This window comes from Gadus macrocephalus, chromosome 10, assembly GCF_031168955.1.
Source record: "Gadus macrocephalus chromosome 10, ASM3116895v1".
NCBI lineage: Eukaryota > Metazoa > Chordata > Actinopteri > Gadiformes > Gadidae > Gadus > Gadus macrocephalus.
The window spans coordinates 22,720,269-22,740,221 of NC_082391.1; the positions used below are offsets into that span (position 1 = coordinate 22,720,269).

Sequence of the window (19,953 nt, forward strand, 5' to 3'; positions counted from 1 at the left end):
TCAAGGCTCGTCAACCAGTCGATATTGCATTTGAACTACTGAAAAACGGTATTAACATTATCATGATTGAATATTGTTATTATTATGATTCTATTTTGGGTTTTAGAAATAAATAAATTATCGAAGTCTAAAAACGTACTCTGATGGCGCTCTGCAGCTGCACCTGGTGTTCGCCCGGGTCACGACAACAGTAGTGGCCGCCCTACAGTGGCCCCTGGTGGCCGCCCGGGTCATGAAAGAAGTAGTGGCCTCCTTACAGCGGCCTCTGGTGGCCGGCCGGGTCATGACAGCGGTAGTGAACCTCAGAGACGTGCCGCGGCTGTCTATTTTTTTGTCGTCTGTGCCTCGCTAAGTTACAACTGCAGGTAACAATCCGGCTTGGTCAAAACAGAAAAACAGAAAGCGCAGGTAAGTGATACACTGCATGCAATTGGTCTGAACAGCCTGATGAAGAACTCATCCCGTGTGTGTGTGTGTGAGTGTGTATGCATGTGTGTGTGGGGGAAACCTTTCTGCCACGGAAGGCCGCGCTGTCGCCCATTGAAGGAGGAACAAATGCAGGGCTGCGTTACTTTTGTTAGCCTGGACCACCTATGTGCATGTCCTGGTCCTGATACCAGGTCACTAAACCCCAAGGTCTTCGTCCAGGTCCCTGTGTGTAGTGTAGCAGGGGTGTGATGCCATGGACGCGTTTGAAATACACGGCGCACTTGGATGGAGGAGCTAACGTTAGCTGTGTTTTTGTTTGCATGTTAGCAGCTACTGCTATCGTGCTAGTTGCAGAAAAAACATTTTTTTTATTCATTCACTCAATTATACATGACTTCAATGGCAAGGTCGGAAATAAAGTGGATTTATCAATTGTGGATTTAAATGGGAAACGCTCTTAGAAAAAGCCTTGAGGGACGTACAGAATGTGACAGGTATTAATAGTACAAATATATTAAATCATCAAAGCATGTGTAAAATTAGAGATTACTTCAGAGGCAACATAAATAATGTCTACTTTTTAATGATGGATTTGACTGTCAATTTGGCTGTTGGATATTTCAGAACACATGCACACACATACCCTCACACACAAACAAATACACACACACACACACACACCCGCACATGTAAACAAATACATATACACACACACACACCCTCACACATAAACAAATACACACACACACACACACATACACACACACACACACACACACACACACACACACACACACACACACACATACCCTCACACACACAAATACACACACACACCCGCACATATAAACAAATACACACACACACACACATACCCTCGCACATAAACAAATACACACACACACACACACACACACACATAAACAAATACACACACACACACACACACACACACACACACACACACACACACACACACACACACACACACACACACACACACACACACACACACACACAGACAGACACACACACAGTGTGTTCAACTGCACATTTTTTTGGAGCAGTACTTTAATGTAATCATGATGGGGACATAACCTGAATATACCTACATTAACTTTACTTGTTCTCCCACTTTAGGCATGCCGAACCTCAAGCTGATCTCTGCCACGGACACACAGTACTCCGCTGCTGTGCTGAGGTCCATGAACGACCAAAGGAACCATGGACTATTCTGCGACGTCACGATAATCATACAGGACAAGAAGTTCAGAGCCCACAAAACGATTCTGTCCGCCTCCAGCACTTACTTTCACCAGCTCTTCTCCGTCGCCGGGCAGGTCATCGAACTGAACTTTATCAAAGCGGAAATCTTTGAACAGATCCTCAATTACATTTACAGTTCCAAGATCACCCGCGTCCGATCCGACATGCTGGAGGAGCTCATCAGCGCCGGAAAGATACTGGGCGTCAAGTTCCTCGCCAACTTGGGGACGCTTTTGTCCCAAGTGAAGGGCTTACCGGGTCTGTCGAAAGACCCCGAGTGCAAGAGCGGCGCGTCCACCAAGGTGATGCCCATCATCACCGAGTCCTTCTCCATATCGGCCGAGGAATTTAACCAGACGTGCAAATCTGCCGACGACGACGGGGACTCCGATAACGACGACGTCATGTTCGTCTCGGAAACGGATTCCAAGAAGACGGAGGAGACTCCGAAGCCGGCGGTGATCGACCTGGACGCCGGCGAGTCGGGAGACGCAACGTCGGACAAAAAGCGGGAACCGCAAAATACTGCGGGGGAGATGAGTCCACCCAAAGCAGAAGACGCAGCGCTGTCCGCGTTGAAGGGGTCCCCCCAGGTGGTCCCGGTCTCCCGGCCCAACCTGAGCCCCAACACATCCTCCAGCATCCCCTGCCCCCCGGCCCGGATGTCCTCCGGAGCCACGCCCACCACGCCGGTGTCCAGCCTGCACAGCCTCACCCCCGTGTCCCCCAACACGCCGCAGCCCTGCGACAGCAGCGACATGATGGGCGTCCACAAGAAGCAGGTGTGCACCACGGCCCAGCAGGGGGACTTTAAGATCCGCCTCTCGGACATGTCGTCCGGGGCCAACTTCCCCCAGGCGGCCGTGGTGGCCAAGAAGACCATCACGCTGGACAAGGCCCTGGAGATCGACGCCCTCTCGTCGGGGTGCAAGGTGTACGCCAACATCGGCGAGGACACGTACGACATCGTCCCCGTGAAGGAGGACCCCGACGAGGGCGGCTCCAAGGCGGCCAAGGGGAAGCGGGCGCTGATGGCCACGCCCCTGAAGCCCTTCGAGGAGGGCATGGCGTCGCCGACCGGCAGCCCCAGCAATAAGAAGATCAAGAGCGAGCCGGAGGACCACTACGAGCTCATCATGGACGGGAAGACCTTCTACGTGTGCATGGTCTGCAAGCGACCCTACGTGTGCCTCACCAGCCTGCGGCGGCACTTCAACACCCACTCGTGGGAGAAGAAGTACCCGTGCCGCTACTGCAACAAGGTGTTCGCGCTGGCCGAGTACCGGACTAAGCACGAGGCGCATCACACCGGGGAGCGTCGGTACCAGTGCCTGCTGTGCAACGACATGTTCCTCAACTACCAGGTGCTGTCCACGCACTGCAAGCAGGCGCACAACCAGGACCCGTCGGGCCGCAAGGAGAAGGACGCCACCCCCAACAACCTGTACCGCCTGCTGCCCTACAAGTCCCTCCCCACGCAGCCCTCGGGCTGGCCCGCCCACGAGGGCGGCGTCCGCATGATCGGGGAGGACGGCAGCGTGCAGCACGTCATGGCCGGCGTGGGCGGCGGCGGCGGCGGGGAGATGCAGTCTCCCACGCAGCAGAGTAAGGTTTTGAGCTGGAACGATATCTTCGTGGATTCCGACGCCCGGTCGCGGCCGGGCATGAACCCCCCGCAGCAGCAGCAGGGCAATCCCGAGTTCGACTTTGTCATCCCGGAGACCTACTGAGGGGGGAGAGGGGGGGAGGGAGGGAGGGAGGGAGGGAGAGGGAGGGAGACTGGTATCTGTGCCTTTCACAGCTTCTTACTCTTCAGTAGGGATGCACCGATTCCACTTTTTTTCAGACCCAAGTACAAGAACTTACGTGTGGGTACTCGCCGATAACGAGTACCGATAAAAATACCGATACCGAATGAAAAATACCATTACAGTTTAGAAAACTGTAAGAAAGAGGGGGGCGTGTTATCGCCATGGTTACAGCCCACGGCCACTTTGTGATACTTTTTTAGTTCGGTCGTAGTGATCGAGTGTCTGAGCGATGATGAATGTGAAATGTGCCACACGTTGCCCCTCTCTTCTCTAAATTGAGGACTTATTTCAGTTACAGGGATAAAATGGCATTGATTCCTATGTCGATGATCATAGATAGAGGGTTCGCTAGTTGTTAAACGTTACGTAGCGTTGTGTAAAGTGGTATCGGACGGTTGCATCTAGGGCCCGACCGATATTGATTTTTGAGTGCCGATGCCGATTATTTTCAGAGAAAAATTACGATTACGATTTAATCGGCCGATTGTTAGTTAGCAAGGCGAGTAGGAGCGCAATCTGCAGGATACTAAGCGCAATAACATTTCTAAAAAAAAAAAATCGGTTGTAATCAGCGTCTTTTTGGCAGATGTTGATTATTTTCAAAAAGGCTATAATCGGCCGATTAAATCGGCAGGCCGATGAATCGGTCGGGCCCTAGTTGCATCTGAGAAGTTTGGCGAGAAAATGAGCACAGTATCGACAACAGTATCGGGTCTGAGTCCTGGTATCGTATCGGTGCGTCCCTATTCTTCAACATTGTTTCTTACCCCCGCTTCGGGTCTTCCTTGAAGTGTTCTTGCTTTAGGCTCTCACTCACTGACATCGTTATATCGTTTTTTTGTGGTAAAAATTATGTTGTGTCAACTGAAACTTATTAGAAATAAAACATTTTTTGTGTAGAACTTTTCAAATCCACTGAAAAGCGTTGCAGACGCGTGAATGCCTTCAAGAAATTATTTTACATATTACGAGTTAAAAAAACATAACAAAATCCAAATAACAAAAAAAAACGTTTGTAAGATGGTCTTTAGTTCTAACTCCACACTTATTCAGAGCCTTACTTACTTGTGCTCTCGTTCAAAGCGAATTATTTTATTATGCGATTTGAATAACATTCCTTGAATTCTAAAGCAACCTCAATTATTTAGGTTAATTTCAGTTCTTCCCCTGAACTTCACTGAAGTTCAGGCGTTAATTCAAATCAATATTGATTTGAATTGAAGGGTTTCAATCTTTAAATATTACTTATTTTTTATCACCTGGCTCATCACAGATTGACTGTACTGTAATATGTTAACGTATAAATGTTTATTAGGGCACCAGGAATAAATATTGGTTGATTAACCCGTGTTTCAGACTTCCCACTGTGAAAGGATGACTCCAGCATAAAACGAAAGGTGTATGGATTAATGTTATCGCACACAATTCATTGTGCTTTGATTCAGTCCAGTCCCACATTTGAACCAAGAATGGCTTTGTTTTGATTCCCTGTTAACCTCTTATAGCCCAACTTATCCTATGTAAAGTTTGATTGATGTGTCTTTTGAAAAAAAGTAAATAGTCCAATGAGGTTTGCACTAATCCATCGATTTTAAAAGACTGGTTAAACTATTTCTTCATTTTGATTGATCCTTACGGCCCTTCAGTGTTCTGTTGTGAGTCGCCCTATATGCTGGCCATATTCATTCTTCCCTTCATGTCAAACTGTTGTCCGTGCCAGACGCCCCCTGGTGGTAGTACCTGGGCTGTGATTGTATTTAAAGAGGTCGGTTTCGGAGGGCTACAATGATGTACGCTAGTCTGTAAATATAGCACTTAGTGATAATCATGCAGTAAAAAAGACTATTTTGGAATACGTCTCATGTATTTGTCTGTTACATTTTTGTGTTTTATCAGGGTAGCAGTGTGGGTCATGGAGTAGGTCTTATTTCATTCCAAACGACTTCATGTCATTCATTTGAGATCTAGCAGGTTTAGGGTGAGACTAACCAAGGAAGGTGGGTGTTTTTTGTTTTTTTATTGTGCCCATGGCCTTTTTTTTTTCTTTACTTGTCAGCGTTGTTCATCTGAAATGTATTTATAAGGTCTCGTGTGCTTTTGGCATTAAATAAACTCAAAACATGTCTGTTGTGGTGTCCTTTCTACAGGTTTGTACTTTCCATGCCCTCTTTCCTACAAATTGTTTAATTATTATTAAAGTGTATTGACACAAAACTCATGTATCATGCGTGCCACTGAGTACTTATTCACTATCGTGATAAAGTAAATTAAAGGGGTTGTTTTTCAGTGTAATCATGTCTATCAGTTTCAAGTTTGATTGAGTGAGTTCACTGTGGGTGAAGTAGGCTACATCTCAGCAGTAGTTCAGACACTTTATTTAGAAAAACAATACAGTTCCATAAAAGTTTAATGGCAAAGAAACAGAACACTTTGTCAGACCCTGAGAGAGTGCTCTTCAAACGATAAGAAGCCTGAATGATAAAAGCATTCCCCAGTGATGTTGGCAGAGAGTACCACCGCCTGCTAGGAGCTGTTTGGGACTACACCCAAACCCACCCACAGCCTCGTAGTGGTGTGAGGGGGATATCCAACTGGAAAAGGACATGAGCTTCATTTATTTACAGAGAGAAAGCCCACAACTGATCGCATAAATACAATGAGTGTGGCACAGTCCGACCCTTGAGTGGAAAACTGGTCGCGTAATTACTAAATATACTTGACTAAGTAAGGCCATGTGGATTATAAGATACTAAGCTTTATGCCTTGAAGGAGCCACTCTACGTGTTGAAAAAAGCGTGTGGCGTTTAACGTTACAGCTAACACAGACTGGTTGGGTTCCAGTGGAAGACACTCTTCACCCTCTCTAAAGAAACCTACACGGGCGCAGAACTCTGTACAGCTTTCAGTTCCCTCTCGCTGCTAGGATCGATCGCCGTCAGAGGGCGGGAACCCCCCGGCTGTCGTAGCGCTCCTACGGCAGCGCTTCCTCGCGCCTGTGCAGATGAAACGCACGGCGCCCTACCTAGCGTCCGCCCCCTCGCCAGGTCACGCCACCGGTTGGGAAGAGGCAACGGAGGAACTTTGCGGAAAACCAGCGAACCGCACGGAGGTGAGCTTCACACTGCGAGAGCCGAGTCGAATGTCCAGGGTCCCTCCAGGGGGGGGGGGGGGGGGGCCTTCGCCGGAATTCAGTCGTCTTAAGGCAGAGGTGTAAACAGTTCTGGGGGCACCGGGGGCTCCTCGGGTTCTGGGGGCGTGCGTCGACGCGCTGGAGGACCCTAGCAGGGGAGTGGTCTCCGGACCTAACCTACCTCCACGCCGCTCCCCAGGGCGGCTGAGTCGGGGCGGGGCTGTGGTCCGCGGCGGGCGCCGTCGGCAGCGCTCCGTGCAGATGGACACGGTGACCCCTCTCGTCGCCCCGACAGACGGCAGGCCCTTTTCTCTTTTTTCTTTTTTTACACTTATTGCTCCTATAGTGAAGCAAGTCACGAGTATCCTCCCCCCCCCCCAGCCCCCCCAGCCCACAGCGCCGGTGGGCTGTCAGGGGCTGTAGGGCGGCGGCTTCTCGTCGGGGGGGAAGTGCGGGGGGGAGTATCGTGGGGGCACCATGGTGGGCCACATGTGGCTGGCCCCCGACTGGGACTCGTCGGACAGCCCCGAGGAGTCGGGCAGGGTGCTCGAGCCCTGGGGGGGGGGGGAGAGAGGAACGTCACTCACAGCGCGGGAGCTGGGACAGAAATGATACAATACACCATACATGGCCCACGTACCGCTAATATCTAAAACGCTTTTACTCTTTTTTTCGCCAGTGGCGTAAATATCAACGGTGCAAGCGGTGCACTGCACGGAGGAACGAAAAAATAAATAATCGCCTAGGGCGGCAAATGTGTCGGGGGCGCCCTCTGGTGGCGCCCTTAATTAATTAACTAAATTAGACGACACGCTCACCGTAGTAAGCGGGACAACGCGACCAGCGACGCGATATTTGCACCGGGGCATATCACCATGATGTTACGCCACTGTTTTTCGCTATTACTATACTTATTCCCACCCTTGATACGGACGCTGAAACCTTAAGGTTTCAGCGTCCGTATCAAGGGTGGGAATCAACAGGGTTCCTCAGGGTATGATACGATACCCCGTACATGACCCTCGATACCGGAAACATCGCGATACCGCGATTCATAGAGTCTATCCTTTAGCGATACATATGTCTTAACTATGAACACAAAATGACCGTGAAAAGGTAAGGTGCAATCATTATCATGAATTACTCGTCTCAACAGTTATAGTCTTTAAAAAAGATAAAATATATATATATATGCCGGTATATATATAATCGGCGCCAGTGCATCGATTCTAGTATCGCACGAAGAAGAGTGACCGTATATCGCAGCATCGACATTGTGTCCCGCCCCCGTTCGGTGTCAACAAAGTGTGTCTTTTAGAGGTGGAGCGCGCGCCGACCTGCAGGTCGTAGGCGGTGTAGGGCGGCAGGCAGGGGGTGGTGCTGTAGTAGGAGCTGAGGTAGGTGCTGGAGGCCGCGGGCTGGGAGGGGGCCGCGGCCGGGAGGGCCTCTGGCTCACACGCGTCCGAGGCCGGGTTAGGGATCTGCAACGAAAGGTGTGGGGGGGGGGGGGGTTCAACAGTCAGAGGACCTTGGACCGAGTAGACCTCGCAGTGCTTTGGGTCTTCCCCTCTTTGCCTTCTCTCCCTACGTCCAAACAACATGATCGCCGTTATCATTGTTGTTCTACTTTAACATTTACCTTTAGGGTGTTTAGCAAACGCTTTTATCCAAAGCGACTTACAGTTAGTACATTTGTCAGAAAAAACTGAAACAACACTGTATCTCTGTCAGTACTGTAAGGTTGTTCATAGAAACTTCTGCGAAGCACTCACATTCGCTGGGTTAACCCATTCCCCGTACACAACAAAGATAGCGATAAGATTCTACACAATGTTAAGTACTATTTCTAAGTGCAAGGACGTACAACATACAATAAGTGTGTTCTACATGACAATAAGTGCGTCATACAGTAAAATAAGTGCGGTCTACGTTACAATAACTGCATTCTACGCTACCATAAGCTCGTTCTACGTTCCAATAAGCTCGTTCTACGTTCCAATAGGCGCGTTCTACGTTGCAATAAGCTTGTTCTACGTTCCAATAAGCTGGTTCTACGTTCCAATAAGCTGGTTCTACGTTCCAATAAGCTGGTTCTACGTTCCAATAAGCTGGTTCTACGTTCCAATAGGCGGGTTCTACGTTCCAATAAGCTGGTTCTAGGTTCCAATAGGCGCGTTCTACGTTCCAATAAGTTGGTTCTACGTTCCAATAGGCGGGTTCTACGTTCCAATAAGCTGGTTCTACGTTCCAATAGGCTCGTTCTACGTTCCAATAAGCTGGTTCTACGTTCCAATAGGCTCGTTCTACGTTCCAATAGGCTGGTTCTACGTTCCAATAGGCTGGTTCTACGTTCCAATAAACTGGTTCTACGTTCCAATAAGCTGGTTCTACGTTCCAATAAGCTGGTTCTACGTTCCAATAGGCTGGTTCTACGTTCCAATAGGCTGGTTCTACGTTCCAATAAGCTCGTTCTACGTTCCAATAGGCGCGTTCTACGTTCCAATAAGCTGGTTCTACGTTCCAATAAGCTGGTTCTACGTTCCAATAAGCTGGTTCTACGTTCCAGTAAGCCGGTTCTACGTTCCAATGAGCTGGTTCTACGTTCCAATGAGCTGGTTCTACGTTCCAATGAGCTGGTTCTACGTTCCAATAGGCGCGTTCTACGTTCCAATGAGCTGGTTCTACGTTCCAATGAGCTGGTTCTACGTTCCAATGAGCTGGTTCTACGTTCCAATAGGCGCGTTCTACGTCACCATGTCCTTGAAGCCGCCCAGCACGGCGGCGGTGATGATGCCCAGGAACAACGCCACGATGTTGAGGATGGTGGCGGACCACAGCAGGTGGTAGAGGTGCACCACGTCCTGGCAGCTCTTCACGTCCACGTACTCGTGGTAGCCCCCGATCACCTCCACGCGGCTCGCCCAGTGGGCGCAACAGGGCAGGTGGGGCGTTATCAAGCTGCCTCGTCAGCATCGTCATCATCATCAACATTGTCATCATCATCATCATTGTAATCATCGTCATCGTCATGCGAGAGCTGTTGTCCGATCATGACACCTCTTATAGTTTCTGTTTTCCGTTCTTATGAAGTGTTTCTCATCATTGGTAGTCTTTTATATTTACATATGTAAATATGTAAATATATATTTTATATATGTATATATGTCTTTTATGTTTCCATGCTACTTTAGTTTAATTTGTAGCTTTTGTTTCGGGCTCTGTTTACGTAGCACTAGCTTAAACCAACAGTTTGTTCTCTGTCTTGGACCGAGGATAAATGCTAACAAATGGTTGATGTGTATTTTGATGATAGCAAAACCAATCAATCAAATATTATGCCCTATTCAAAACGTGTTTGAATACAAAGAGGACTTTAGATTTGTTGTTGTTCGTTTTAACTGCGGTTTAAGCTCAGTGAAAAAGAGTCAAAGCTATCATGGAGACTACAGATGATGGAACACAACATTTCAATGAGGGCAGGGTTGGAAAACAGAACCACGCCTATAAGCTAAATGATTTACCGCAAGTACTTTGAACGTGGAAAGAGACAAAAACCATGAAAACACCTGGGGTAATATCAGTTGGATGGAAAGTGGTCAGAGAGCTAGAAACGGCTCCAGTCATATGAACAGGTACGGCGTGTGATAACATAAATGGAGGGCAGGCTTGTCCAGGACATGCAGTGAGACGCCACAATCAGCCTGGGCCACTTGGATGGAGCACAGACAAACAAGTCACATTCACACATTCAACCCCAGAAGACTACAAAAATGGTGGACCATCAACAGCCAACCACCGGGGCGTAGAAGAGGGACCTACTTCCAAATCATGGAGGATTTCCTAAACTTTTTCAAAACATCTTTATTCTGCTGTCCCATAAGAGGATGCTCTCTGAAACATAGGTAACAAGAAAAAAAACATTCTTTCTTTTCTGGTACAATTTACAAACTCACAATATAAATATGAACGGTTTATACTGTAAATATGATTAGTTACACAGATATCCAAACATTTAGTCCAAAGGAAGGTTTAAAGGAAAACCAAGATATTCTAACCATCAGAAAAGCAATTTGAATTTAGGAGCCGGACTATATGGCTTTTCAAGAAATATTTTCTATATTTGTTCAAGCTTTCACTATTGCCCCTACCGTGCCCCTTTTTTATTTGCTGGCGTGGGGTAGATCCTTTTGACGTATAATTTAAGATTTACACTTTTCCTTCACTTTAGAACTTTGTGCCTTAAATCTTTATATTTAAGTCTTTAGATTTAAGGCACAAAGATTAGGTTTCGCTCAGGATCCATAACCTCACCATGTAACTCATCACCTCTCGTCCCTCGTCCCGTTTGGAGGGTTTGGTTTTCCTTTAAAGACGGTGCAGTAAGTAGCAGGAGCGACCGGGGTTAAGTACCGATCAGAGGGGCGGAGAAGCAGGGCAGCGCTGGGGTTGGGGGGGGGGGGGGGGGGGTCATGCAGGGGGGGGGGGGGGGGGTTCGGGACTGAAACTCACTTCCCACACTTGTAGAGGTCACAGCAGTAGCAGGTGTTTCCCTTCACCTTCAGCTTGCAGGACATCTTGGAGGGCGTGGGGCACGGCACCTGGGGGCCCAAGACGGACGGTTACCACGGCTACAGAGGCCCGGACCGACGCCGGCCGGCCGGCGGTTTGACGTCCGGCCACCGGCGGGACCAGACATCAATCCCTTCACATTTATGAATGAAGATGAAATGGATCCGGGATGCAGTACTACCACCGCGGCTAGGGGCACTGCTACTCGTCAGGTCACTTACGTCACGCTCGGATGAGGTTTCACTGGAGTGGAAGTCGCAGCGGCCCGCGTACAGCGGGCGCAGGTCCTGGGGGGAGGCAGGGGGAGTTATGAGACACACAGCGGGGGGGACGGGAGGACCTCACACCACCCAGACACCCAGAGAGCACCCAGAGAGCACCCAGGGAACGCCCAGGGAACGCCCAGGGAACGCCCAGGGAACGCCCAGGGAACGCCCAGGGAACGCCCAGGGAACGCCCAGGGAACGCCCAGGGAACGCCAGTACTCTCAGGGCGGCAGGGGGGCAACAGGAGGCTCTCCCGCCACCCAAACACCCAGGATCACCCAGGCCACAACACAACTCTCAGGGTTAGTGAGTCGACAGAGAGGCAGAAGAACGATGCTGAATGGACTGAGTTAGCCCTTGGTAGATTTCCTTTTGTCATTTAAAACAATGTTCAGCAAATCAGGCAGAATTGTTTCTCTTATATCAAATGATGGCTATGATGGCTGCGTTGTTAAAATATATATATATATATATATATATATATATATATATATATATATATATATATATATATACACATATATATATATATATATATATATATATATATATATATATATATACACATATACATACATATATATACATACATATATATATATATATATACATATATATATATAAATATATGTCTGTCTATATATATCTATATCTATTTAAAAATAGATTTTCCCCTCCAGAGACAGATCATGTTGGACCTTGTCAGCATCGAGGAGGAATGCCGTAGCTCTGTGTTGGAAGGCTACTCTAAGTATAAACACACCTAGTTTCCCTGGCAACCTTCCTCCATGCCTTTAAATATACACCTACCCGTCTAACATCAATCCATACATCGGTATAGACACACACACAAACTCACAAACCCATTCACATACAGACACACACACACACACAAACCCCCATACACACACTCACAGACCCACACACATACAGACACACACACAAACACAAACACATACACACACACAAACCCCCCCACACACACACGCACACACACACACACACACACACACACACACCGACTCCTTATCATAAGACTTCATCCCTTCAGACTTAACGTCAGGCCCTCTTCATCGTCTGTGTAACCCTTTGAAGCGTCCCGCGTGCAGAGTGGATGAAGACTCCGGGCCTCTAAGTGCAGAGCTATCCATTACGTTGCTACTGAATGACTTTGTTAAGGCGCCCGTTGTGTTTACAGTTCTTACGATATGCCTGGCGGCAAACACCCCGTCCACGATGGCGCAGCAGAACGCCGCCACCACGCCGAAGCTGATGAAGACGATGGACGCCACCAGCTGGAACACACAGAGAGACAGACGTGTTAGGAAGACAGACATGTTAGGAAGACAGACATGTTAGGAAGACGGACACGTTAGGGACATCAACGCCGTGGCAGATATGAACAATGGGAAGTACAATGTATATTGTGTCATTGTACGACTGTTGTACAAATACAACCTGTTTTGTGTAATTGTGTCAAAATGTAAACTTCACCAAACTGAAGCTTTGCGGAAGCGACGTTACCTATTGCTAAGAATACACAACATGGGCTCTGATGGCTGCCAAACAACATGCCAACGTGAACACCACACTTTGAGATCTACTACTCTTTATATTATTACTACATTATTATTAGATTATTAGATTATATAACATCAATCCATACACCGGTATAGACACACACACACACTCACAGACCCATACACATACACACACACACACACACACACACACACACACACACACACACACACACACACACACACACACACACACACACACACACACACACACACACACACACACACACACACGTTACCTATTGCTAAGCATACACAATATGGGCTGTAATGGCTGCCAAACAACATGCCCAACGTAGAAACCACACTTTGATATCCACTACTTTTTATATTATTACTACATTACGACATACGATTATTAGATTATAATTGCGTGCACCTGACCACCACTCTGCCACCTTGAGGGGGCGCCTCAGTGCAGGGCCGTAGCACCACATTCTGGGCCCTGTATACAAGAGGAACTGATGCCCCCCCCCCCCCCCCCCCCGGATTCCCCCTACCAGCCCCCCTGCCCCCCTGGCAGAATTGTTGACGGGAGGGGGGGGGGGGGGGGAGAGAGCAATAGTTGACCAGGGGGAGAACAATTGTTGACGGGGAGGGCTCCTACCGCTAGGGAATGGTCAAAAATTCTACAGACAGAATTTATTATTTTTTTTTTTTTATTCCCATGGCCCCCGCCTCTGCCTTGCCCCCCCCCCCCCCCTCTCCCACAACTGTGTAACTTATACCCTCATTCCGGCGGCCCTTCCTCAGTGGCTCCGTAGTAGGAGCACATTTCTAACATGCACTCTGCAATGTGCTGAGATGGAGCCCCCCCACCCCCCTCTGGGTCATGTTGATGGCAGACAGAATGCTGTCCGTGTCCTAACTGGGGAAGCTGCACCTTGTAGCGCGCCACAAATACCTTCTGGTTCCTTCTGAGGTGACTGGATGAATGTGTGTAGCTTGACAACCCTGAAGTCGAAGTTAATAAGTGTTTTTTGTGAAATGTGTAGCCATAAACAACTACATGTGTTATGTGTAGGAGTGCAAATACACAGATTAGCACCATATCACCATAACACCATGACATTTGCTAATGTATGTAACAACATGAGAGTGGGAACCACATGAGGCTGCAGTAGGTGAGGATCAACCCTGCAAGCATCTAAGGTCGAGCTGCCAAAACAAAGACATTGAAAGGTTATGTTGTCATGGTTAACGTCAAGTTTTTAAAACAAAGACGGTGCTTGGTGAATGTCAAGTTGTTATAACGCAAAGATCTCAGACATAACACTTGACATTTAAAATTACATAATTAACCGAAAGAGACTTAATAACAAGAGCCCTAAACATTCAGAAAGCCTCATCATGTTTATGATGATCATGTTCATGACACATCTCATCTTCATGGTTATGACGGTCACAATGCACACCCTTTAAGATAAAGTGTGACATGATTTTAAAAATGTGTATTTTGCTGACACATTAACCTGGCACGTCCACCGATATCAACTGAGGCAGTATAATCAGTATAATCAGTTGATTATTTTACTTCTCTCTCCACCCAACAGTTTAGCGCGTTACGGTCATGCCCCCACCCTGACTGCAGGACAGGCTCCACCTTGGCTGCTGGATGGGTGTAGTGGGGGCGTGGTGTTCCTCAAACCCCACTCGGAGGAGCAGAGGGAAGCTGAAGTCTGGAGGAGCCAGTGACAGGCAGGGCTGGTTCTGCCGTCCGGTAACGTGGGTGAGCCCGACCTGTTTTGGGCTGGCCCGGTGCCCAGCTCTTTATTGGCACGTCTTTACTCCTGCGTTGCTCTCTCTTCCTTTTTTCCATTCACACCACATTGATGGACACCCAGTTACAAAGCCTAGCCTAGCCTAGCCTACAGTCATAGCAAGAGGGGGCCGTCTAGGTTAGCGTGCTATTGGACAGTTTGAGTCAGCCAAACGAGGTCTTCATGAATCATGCCATTCACATGGGAGTGATGTTTCTGATGACAACATCAGGGAGTAACACAACGCTGAGATGTGATGGATCGTACTTTCAGGGTCGGAATAAGGCTCCTATGTGGGTTCTGTGATGACTCAATCGTTTTTCTGTGTCTCTGAATTGGACGTTCTAGTTCATGATATTATATGAAGATATCTTGATATCTGATGTCTTCTTGAAGGTTGTCCTGTCTTATCCTCGCTATCTTTGTTGCACACAGGGAATGGGTTAACCTAGTGATGGTTAGTGCTCGGCACTACTATGAACATCCTCACTGTACCAACGGCGATATAGTGTCGTTTCCCTTTCTTCCGACAAATTAACTTCTTGTAAGTCGCTTTGGATAAAAGCGTCTGCTAAATGCTCTAAATGTAAATGTAAACATAAGGTATACATAAACGTAGCACACAAATCACCCAATGAGACCATTTGACCGTAGCCCCTCCTATAACTCCAGATACAACAGAGCTGACATCACAGACGGCCCCGTGCCTCTTAACGATCTCCACTCAACGGAAAACGCCCTAATTAGACGCACGCCATAGGCGCTCCTAGGTGGGCGGGGCGGGGTGAGCGGGTTCGCTGTGCATCTCGCTGACACCCGGACTCTGCTGCAGTAGGGTGGTGGGGGGGGGGGGGGGGGGAGGTATCACGCTACACATCCATCCTTCACTCCGGCCGTGACAGGACGTCCCAGTGACAGTTCTGGTGCCTTCGCCCCGGACTTCTGCAAGGCGGCATTCCTTAGGTGCTGCATCTGTGCTCCTGCTCCTCCTCCCCTTACACGCGCCTATTTCGGTCTGATCCCAGCGGGGGGTTGGGTGGGTGGGGGGGTACGCGCAGGGGAATATGCACGACTATAAACTCCAGAGGGGCCGGCGACACGGACAGACGGGATAATGACTAATGCCGACTTTAACGACTAACGCACACATGCACGTGCACAAACGCATGCACGCTCACACACTCACACATGCACGCATTCATACTCACACAGACAGCCAGCATTATATGAAAACATCACTCGAAGCTAAGTTCAACAGTGGTTGAACTCGCCCACACATTCATCCGAAAACAGATTTTCTTTTAATTGATTGTCTGTTTACAGATGAGCTACTGGATGCCTCAATTACCTCGGGGATCAATAGAGTATTTTTGAATTAATTTGGATTGAATTGTTCCTGGAAGAGATGTGCTGATTTGCATCCCAAGAAGCCGTAAACATCCTCTTACCATCTGCCTCTTGTTCTCGATCAGATGAGCCCCGATGATTCCTAGGAAGGAGCCGAACCCCAGCTGGAACGACAGGAAATGGCTCTTTGAGTTTGTTTGATAATGGACGCAATTAAATCATCATTTTCTTAAATCTCCTTCGTTGCTGGTAGCCGCTCCCACTCGCTCTGTGGCTGAGCAACAGTCTAGGTTTGTAACGCTCAATAAAGGCTGAATGTACTGGCTAGCCCATGTCCGTCTGTGTTGGATCTAACTCTAGTTTCTCGGTCATAACAACCATTCATAACAAAGTTTAATCGATTTTCTGCCGTCATATAAAACATTCAAGCGCTCCGACGTTAAAGATCCACAGTATTTCAGGGGGGCTGTGATCGAACACGGACTGAACTTTTCAGTGAGCAGAACCAAACGATCGATTCTCTCTTATCGGTTCCTGCGCCCTAAATGTCAAGCGTCCGCTCGGTAAGGCTTGTTTTCCTCCAGTAAGGGCCACACTGGCCTTTAGCTATGAGCCCTGACCTGATATTCACTGCTTTTGATGTGTTATTTTGGGTTATATGTTGTCTGGTTCGTGGCTCTCCCAGACGGTCTGCTCTACAGCGGCGATGGTTTAGGGGAAAACTACCTTTCCCCCCAATGCTCCTGAGAGGTCTGCCTTGTCTGTGTAGGACCGTACGCTACGCTACGCTCATGCACTCACGCTATTTCAGAACGCTGCCGCTGGGTGTGCGTGTGTGTGTGTGTGTGTGTGTGTGTGTGTACGAGCCCGCCAACAAAACAAAAGCCGTGTGCCGCAGAGTGCCCGCCTCACTCAGCCACTAATGACAGCGCCTCGCTGAATAATGAATGTCTGCGAAGATTCACTCCGTCGGAGAGACCGTTCACAGTCAGGGCTTTTATTACGGAAAATAAAATCACATCCCTCGCTTTTGATTGGTTATGGATTTTCGCATTACGCCGGCCCGAGCCCGCTGTTATATCTGTGTGTGCGTGCATGCGTGTGTGTGCGTGCGCGCATGTCTGTGAGTGGGCCTGTGTGTGTGTGTGTACGTGTGTCTGTGTGTGAGCCAGTGTGTGTGTGTGTTAAGGGAGCATGTGTGTGTGTGTGTGTGTGTGTGTGTGTCTGTCTGTGAGTGGGCCTGTGTGTGTGTGTACGTGTGTCTGTGTGTGAGCCAATGTGTGTGTGTGTGTGTGTGTGTGTGTGTGTGTGTGTGTGTGTGCGTGAGTGTGTGTGTGTCTGTCTGTGAGTGGGGCTGTGTGTGTGTATGTGTCTGTGCCCGTGTGTGTGTTTGCGTGTGTGTATCTGTGCAAGTGTGTGTGTTTGTCTTCCCGTGCGTGTGTGTCTCTGTGCGTGTGTCTGTGTCTGTGTGCGTGAGCCTATGTGTGTGTGTCTGTGTCTGTGTGCGTGTGTCTGTCTGTGTGTGTGTAGGGCAGCAGCAGGTGGGTGCGGCCCACTCACGATGACCCCTGGGTAATAGCCCCCCACGGTGATGTTCTGGGTCCTGGTGGTGGCGGCCAGGCCGAAGATGAGGATGAGGATGGAGACGATCAGCAGCATCACCGTCACAGTGATGGATTTCTTCTTCCTCCTCTTGAAGGACCCTGAGGGACAGCCCCCGAGGGGAGACAGGGCGGTCATTAGCGAGGCAGTATGACTACGGCGGGGGTCCATTCGCCGGCCCCCAGCGCCCTGAGCAGCCGCTGGACGGACAGTACGTCGTTTGGCCTCCTTTGTCGTCTACATTACTCCGATTCACCCGCCCAGACCTCAAGCTAAACCGGCTCCAGAGCCCCGGCAGAGCGCATGCAGCTACAGTTGGGTGTAATGAATGATTATTGATTTAGTTTGTTGTTGTGAGGTCTGACAGGATCTGCTCCTTTCTAACTGGCGCTGCAGGCTTTTGTCTTTGAATTATTGTTGCAGTTCTGGAAAGGATTCTTACAAACACAAGTCCTTAACATGTTTGAAACACTTTGCTTGTTATATAATCATAGAAAATAGGCCTACTGTATGCCATTCTTTCGTTGACCAGTACGTTAATCATGAATGCCGTTTTTAAGTAGACGTTGGTTCGTCTCTGACTTAAGAGATATTTCAGAAGGAAACAGTGCCTATGACGGGAAAAATGGTGTCCACGGATGTCTGATGCTGAGCATAGGAGCATAATGTAATTTTGCCGCACCTGCAGTAACCTGACAACACCAATAGAGACATCTACACTGATACCAAAATAACAAAACCTGGTCTGGCGCTGCACAGTAGAAAGCCTTTCCCTATCAATATGTTTTATTTTATTTAAAACCAGGAAGAACGTTTTATTTTTGCCTTACTGGGGAAACAAAGGGGGCTCCGGGGAAAACAGCCCAAGCAAGTTAAAAAAAAAACAGGCGACAGGACGCTTCAATCATTTCAACGCAGGACAAACATCTACATCGCCTCTAGAAATTCAGGGATATATTCACAATTGTGCCAATTGATGCATGCACGGCGTTGACCTTGCACACCTACCCATGGTAACGTTGGTGTGGGTCAGAACCGCTCCGCTGGCGGGCGGCTGGTGGTGGTGGTTCGTCACGGGGGGCATCCTGCCTGGAGGTTGTTTTGACGAGACGATCACCTCACCTCCACCCCCGAAAAGAATTAGGACTCGAGGTTGAAGATGTGGTACTTGACGAGAGGAGCGACCGACTGTTTACAGCTGGAGGATAACGCAGAGGTTCCTTGCAGCAGTGGCATTCTCCGACAGAAGCAGACCCAGTCCCGCCGCTGCAGTCGTGTCTCCCTCATGTACATCGGCCACTTGTCCTCCTCACTGTCGTCGGTGCGTGTGCGCATGCGCAGCACGCATAGGCCAACTATGCTTTATGAAACCGTTCATTAATCGCTGCTGATGGTAATAATGAGTCTGCGTGAGAATTATTCCTTTATGCCCAGGATGATGTTGGTTTTTAACATGAACACTGTCATGGGGCTACATCTTACACTCGATCAGTGCTGTGCGCGGTGATATCCCGCTTTAAATAGATCAAGGCTGACGGACCACGCGTCGACGTAATGCGTGAGGAGCGCGTCACGATGACCACCACCACTCAGTTCAACACTGAAGAGTTAAGTTAGGTTAAGTACCGGTAAGTATAATGGTGTGTTAAGTAAAGCTGGGAGATTTCCCCACTTGCAACTCGTGCGAGTGGTGTTGTATGAGGCATCTGGAACACACCATGAGTTCTACGTCAAACGGACTTTGCCTTTCTCGTTTTAAGCATTGATACCCTCATATAAGCGAGCACATAACAGATCAAGGTACCAACATCCTCTCGGAAACGGTCTGAATGGATTGTGTGAAGTGTGTGATCTTGAACAGTCCCTTATGTAAACGCTAGAGCGACACACTGCCTCAGTCTCTGCATACCTAATCCTATCCGCTCATCATAAAGTCATCATCAAATCAGTTTGGGTGATGCGGACTATTTTAGTGCTTATTAAACCCCCCGCGCGTACCCTGCATGAAGCACGTGCACGCGAGCATCACGGACCATAGTTATGTTTCCATGACGCAATTTCTTTCATTTGCACAAAAAAACCTCACCCTCTGTCCCATGTGTGCAGCGGGCCGGCGGCCCTACGTGACGGGGGTGCTGATGTCCCCGCGGTACAGCGCTCCAACTTTAACTCCATCCGCGGACCCAGTGACGC

General features: G+C 48.6%; 2 protein-coding genes across 3 annotated transcripts; one reads left to right on the forward strand and one right to left on the reverse strand.

Moving 5' to 3' along the window:
• Positions 1–73: 73 nt before the first annotated feature.
• zbtb33 (zinc finger and BTB domain containing 33) lies at positions 74–6,283 on the forward strand. The gene is made up of 2 exons (XM_060063236.1): positions 74–408; positions 1,570–6,283. The coding sequence occupies exon 2, from the start codon at positions 1,572–1,574 to the stop codon at positions 3,423–3,425; it is 1,854 nt and encodes a 617-aa protein (XP_059919219.1). The 5' UTR covers positions 74–408; positions 1,570–1,571; the 3' UTR covers positions 3,426–6,283.
• Positions 5,867–19,792, reverse strand: tmem255a (transmembrane protein 255A). Of its 2 annotated transcripts, XM_060063252.1 has the most exons (10): positions 18,769–19,792; positions 17,719–17,861; positions 16,260–16,322; positions 12,677–12,766; positions 11,427–11,492; positions 11,146–11,234; positions 10,455–10,527; positions 9,390–9,557; positions 7,974–8,117; positions 5,867–7,190 (listed from the first exon to the last, which is right to left on the reverse strand). In XM_060063252.1, the coding sequence occupies exons 1-10, from the start codon at positions 18,842–18,844 to the stop codon at positions 7,047–7,049; spliced, it is 1,056 nt and encodes a 351-aa protein (XP_059919235.1). In that variant the 5' UTR covers positions 18,845–19,792; the 3' UTR covers positions 5,867–7,046. The 2 variants fall into 2 exon arrangements, with proteins under 2 accessions (XP_059919235.1, XP_059919236.1); XM_060063253.1 differs by lacking the exon at positions 10,455–10,527 and having other exon boundaries at positions 11,145–11,234; positions 18,769–19,325.
• Between the last annotated feature and the right edge of the window lie 161 nt (positions 19,793–19,953).

Bases quoted from the DNA above. Each gene is read 5' to 3' on its own strand.
- zbtb33 (XM_060063236.1), top strand. From the start codon at position 1,572: ATGCCGAACCTCAAGCTGATCTCTGCCACGGACACACAGTACTCCGCT.
- tmem255a (XM_060063252.1), bottom strand. From the start codon at position 18,844: ATGCCCCCCGTGACGAACCACCACCACCAGCCGCCCGCCAGCGGAGCG. The intron at 10,528-11,145 runs GTGAGTTTCAGT...CCTATGTTTCAG, and splicing joins GACCTCTACAAGTGTGGGAA to AGAGCATCCTCTTATGGGAC. The intron at 8,118-9,389 runs GTGACGTAGAAC...CTTTCGTTGCAG, and splicing joins TGGGCGGCTTCAAGGACATG to ATCCCTAACCCGGCCTCGGA.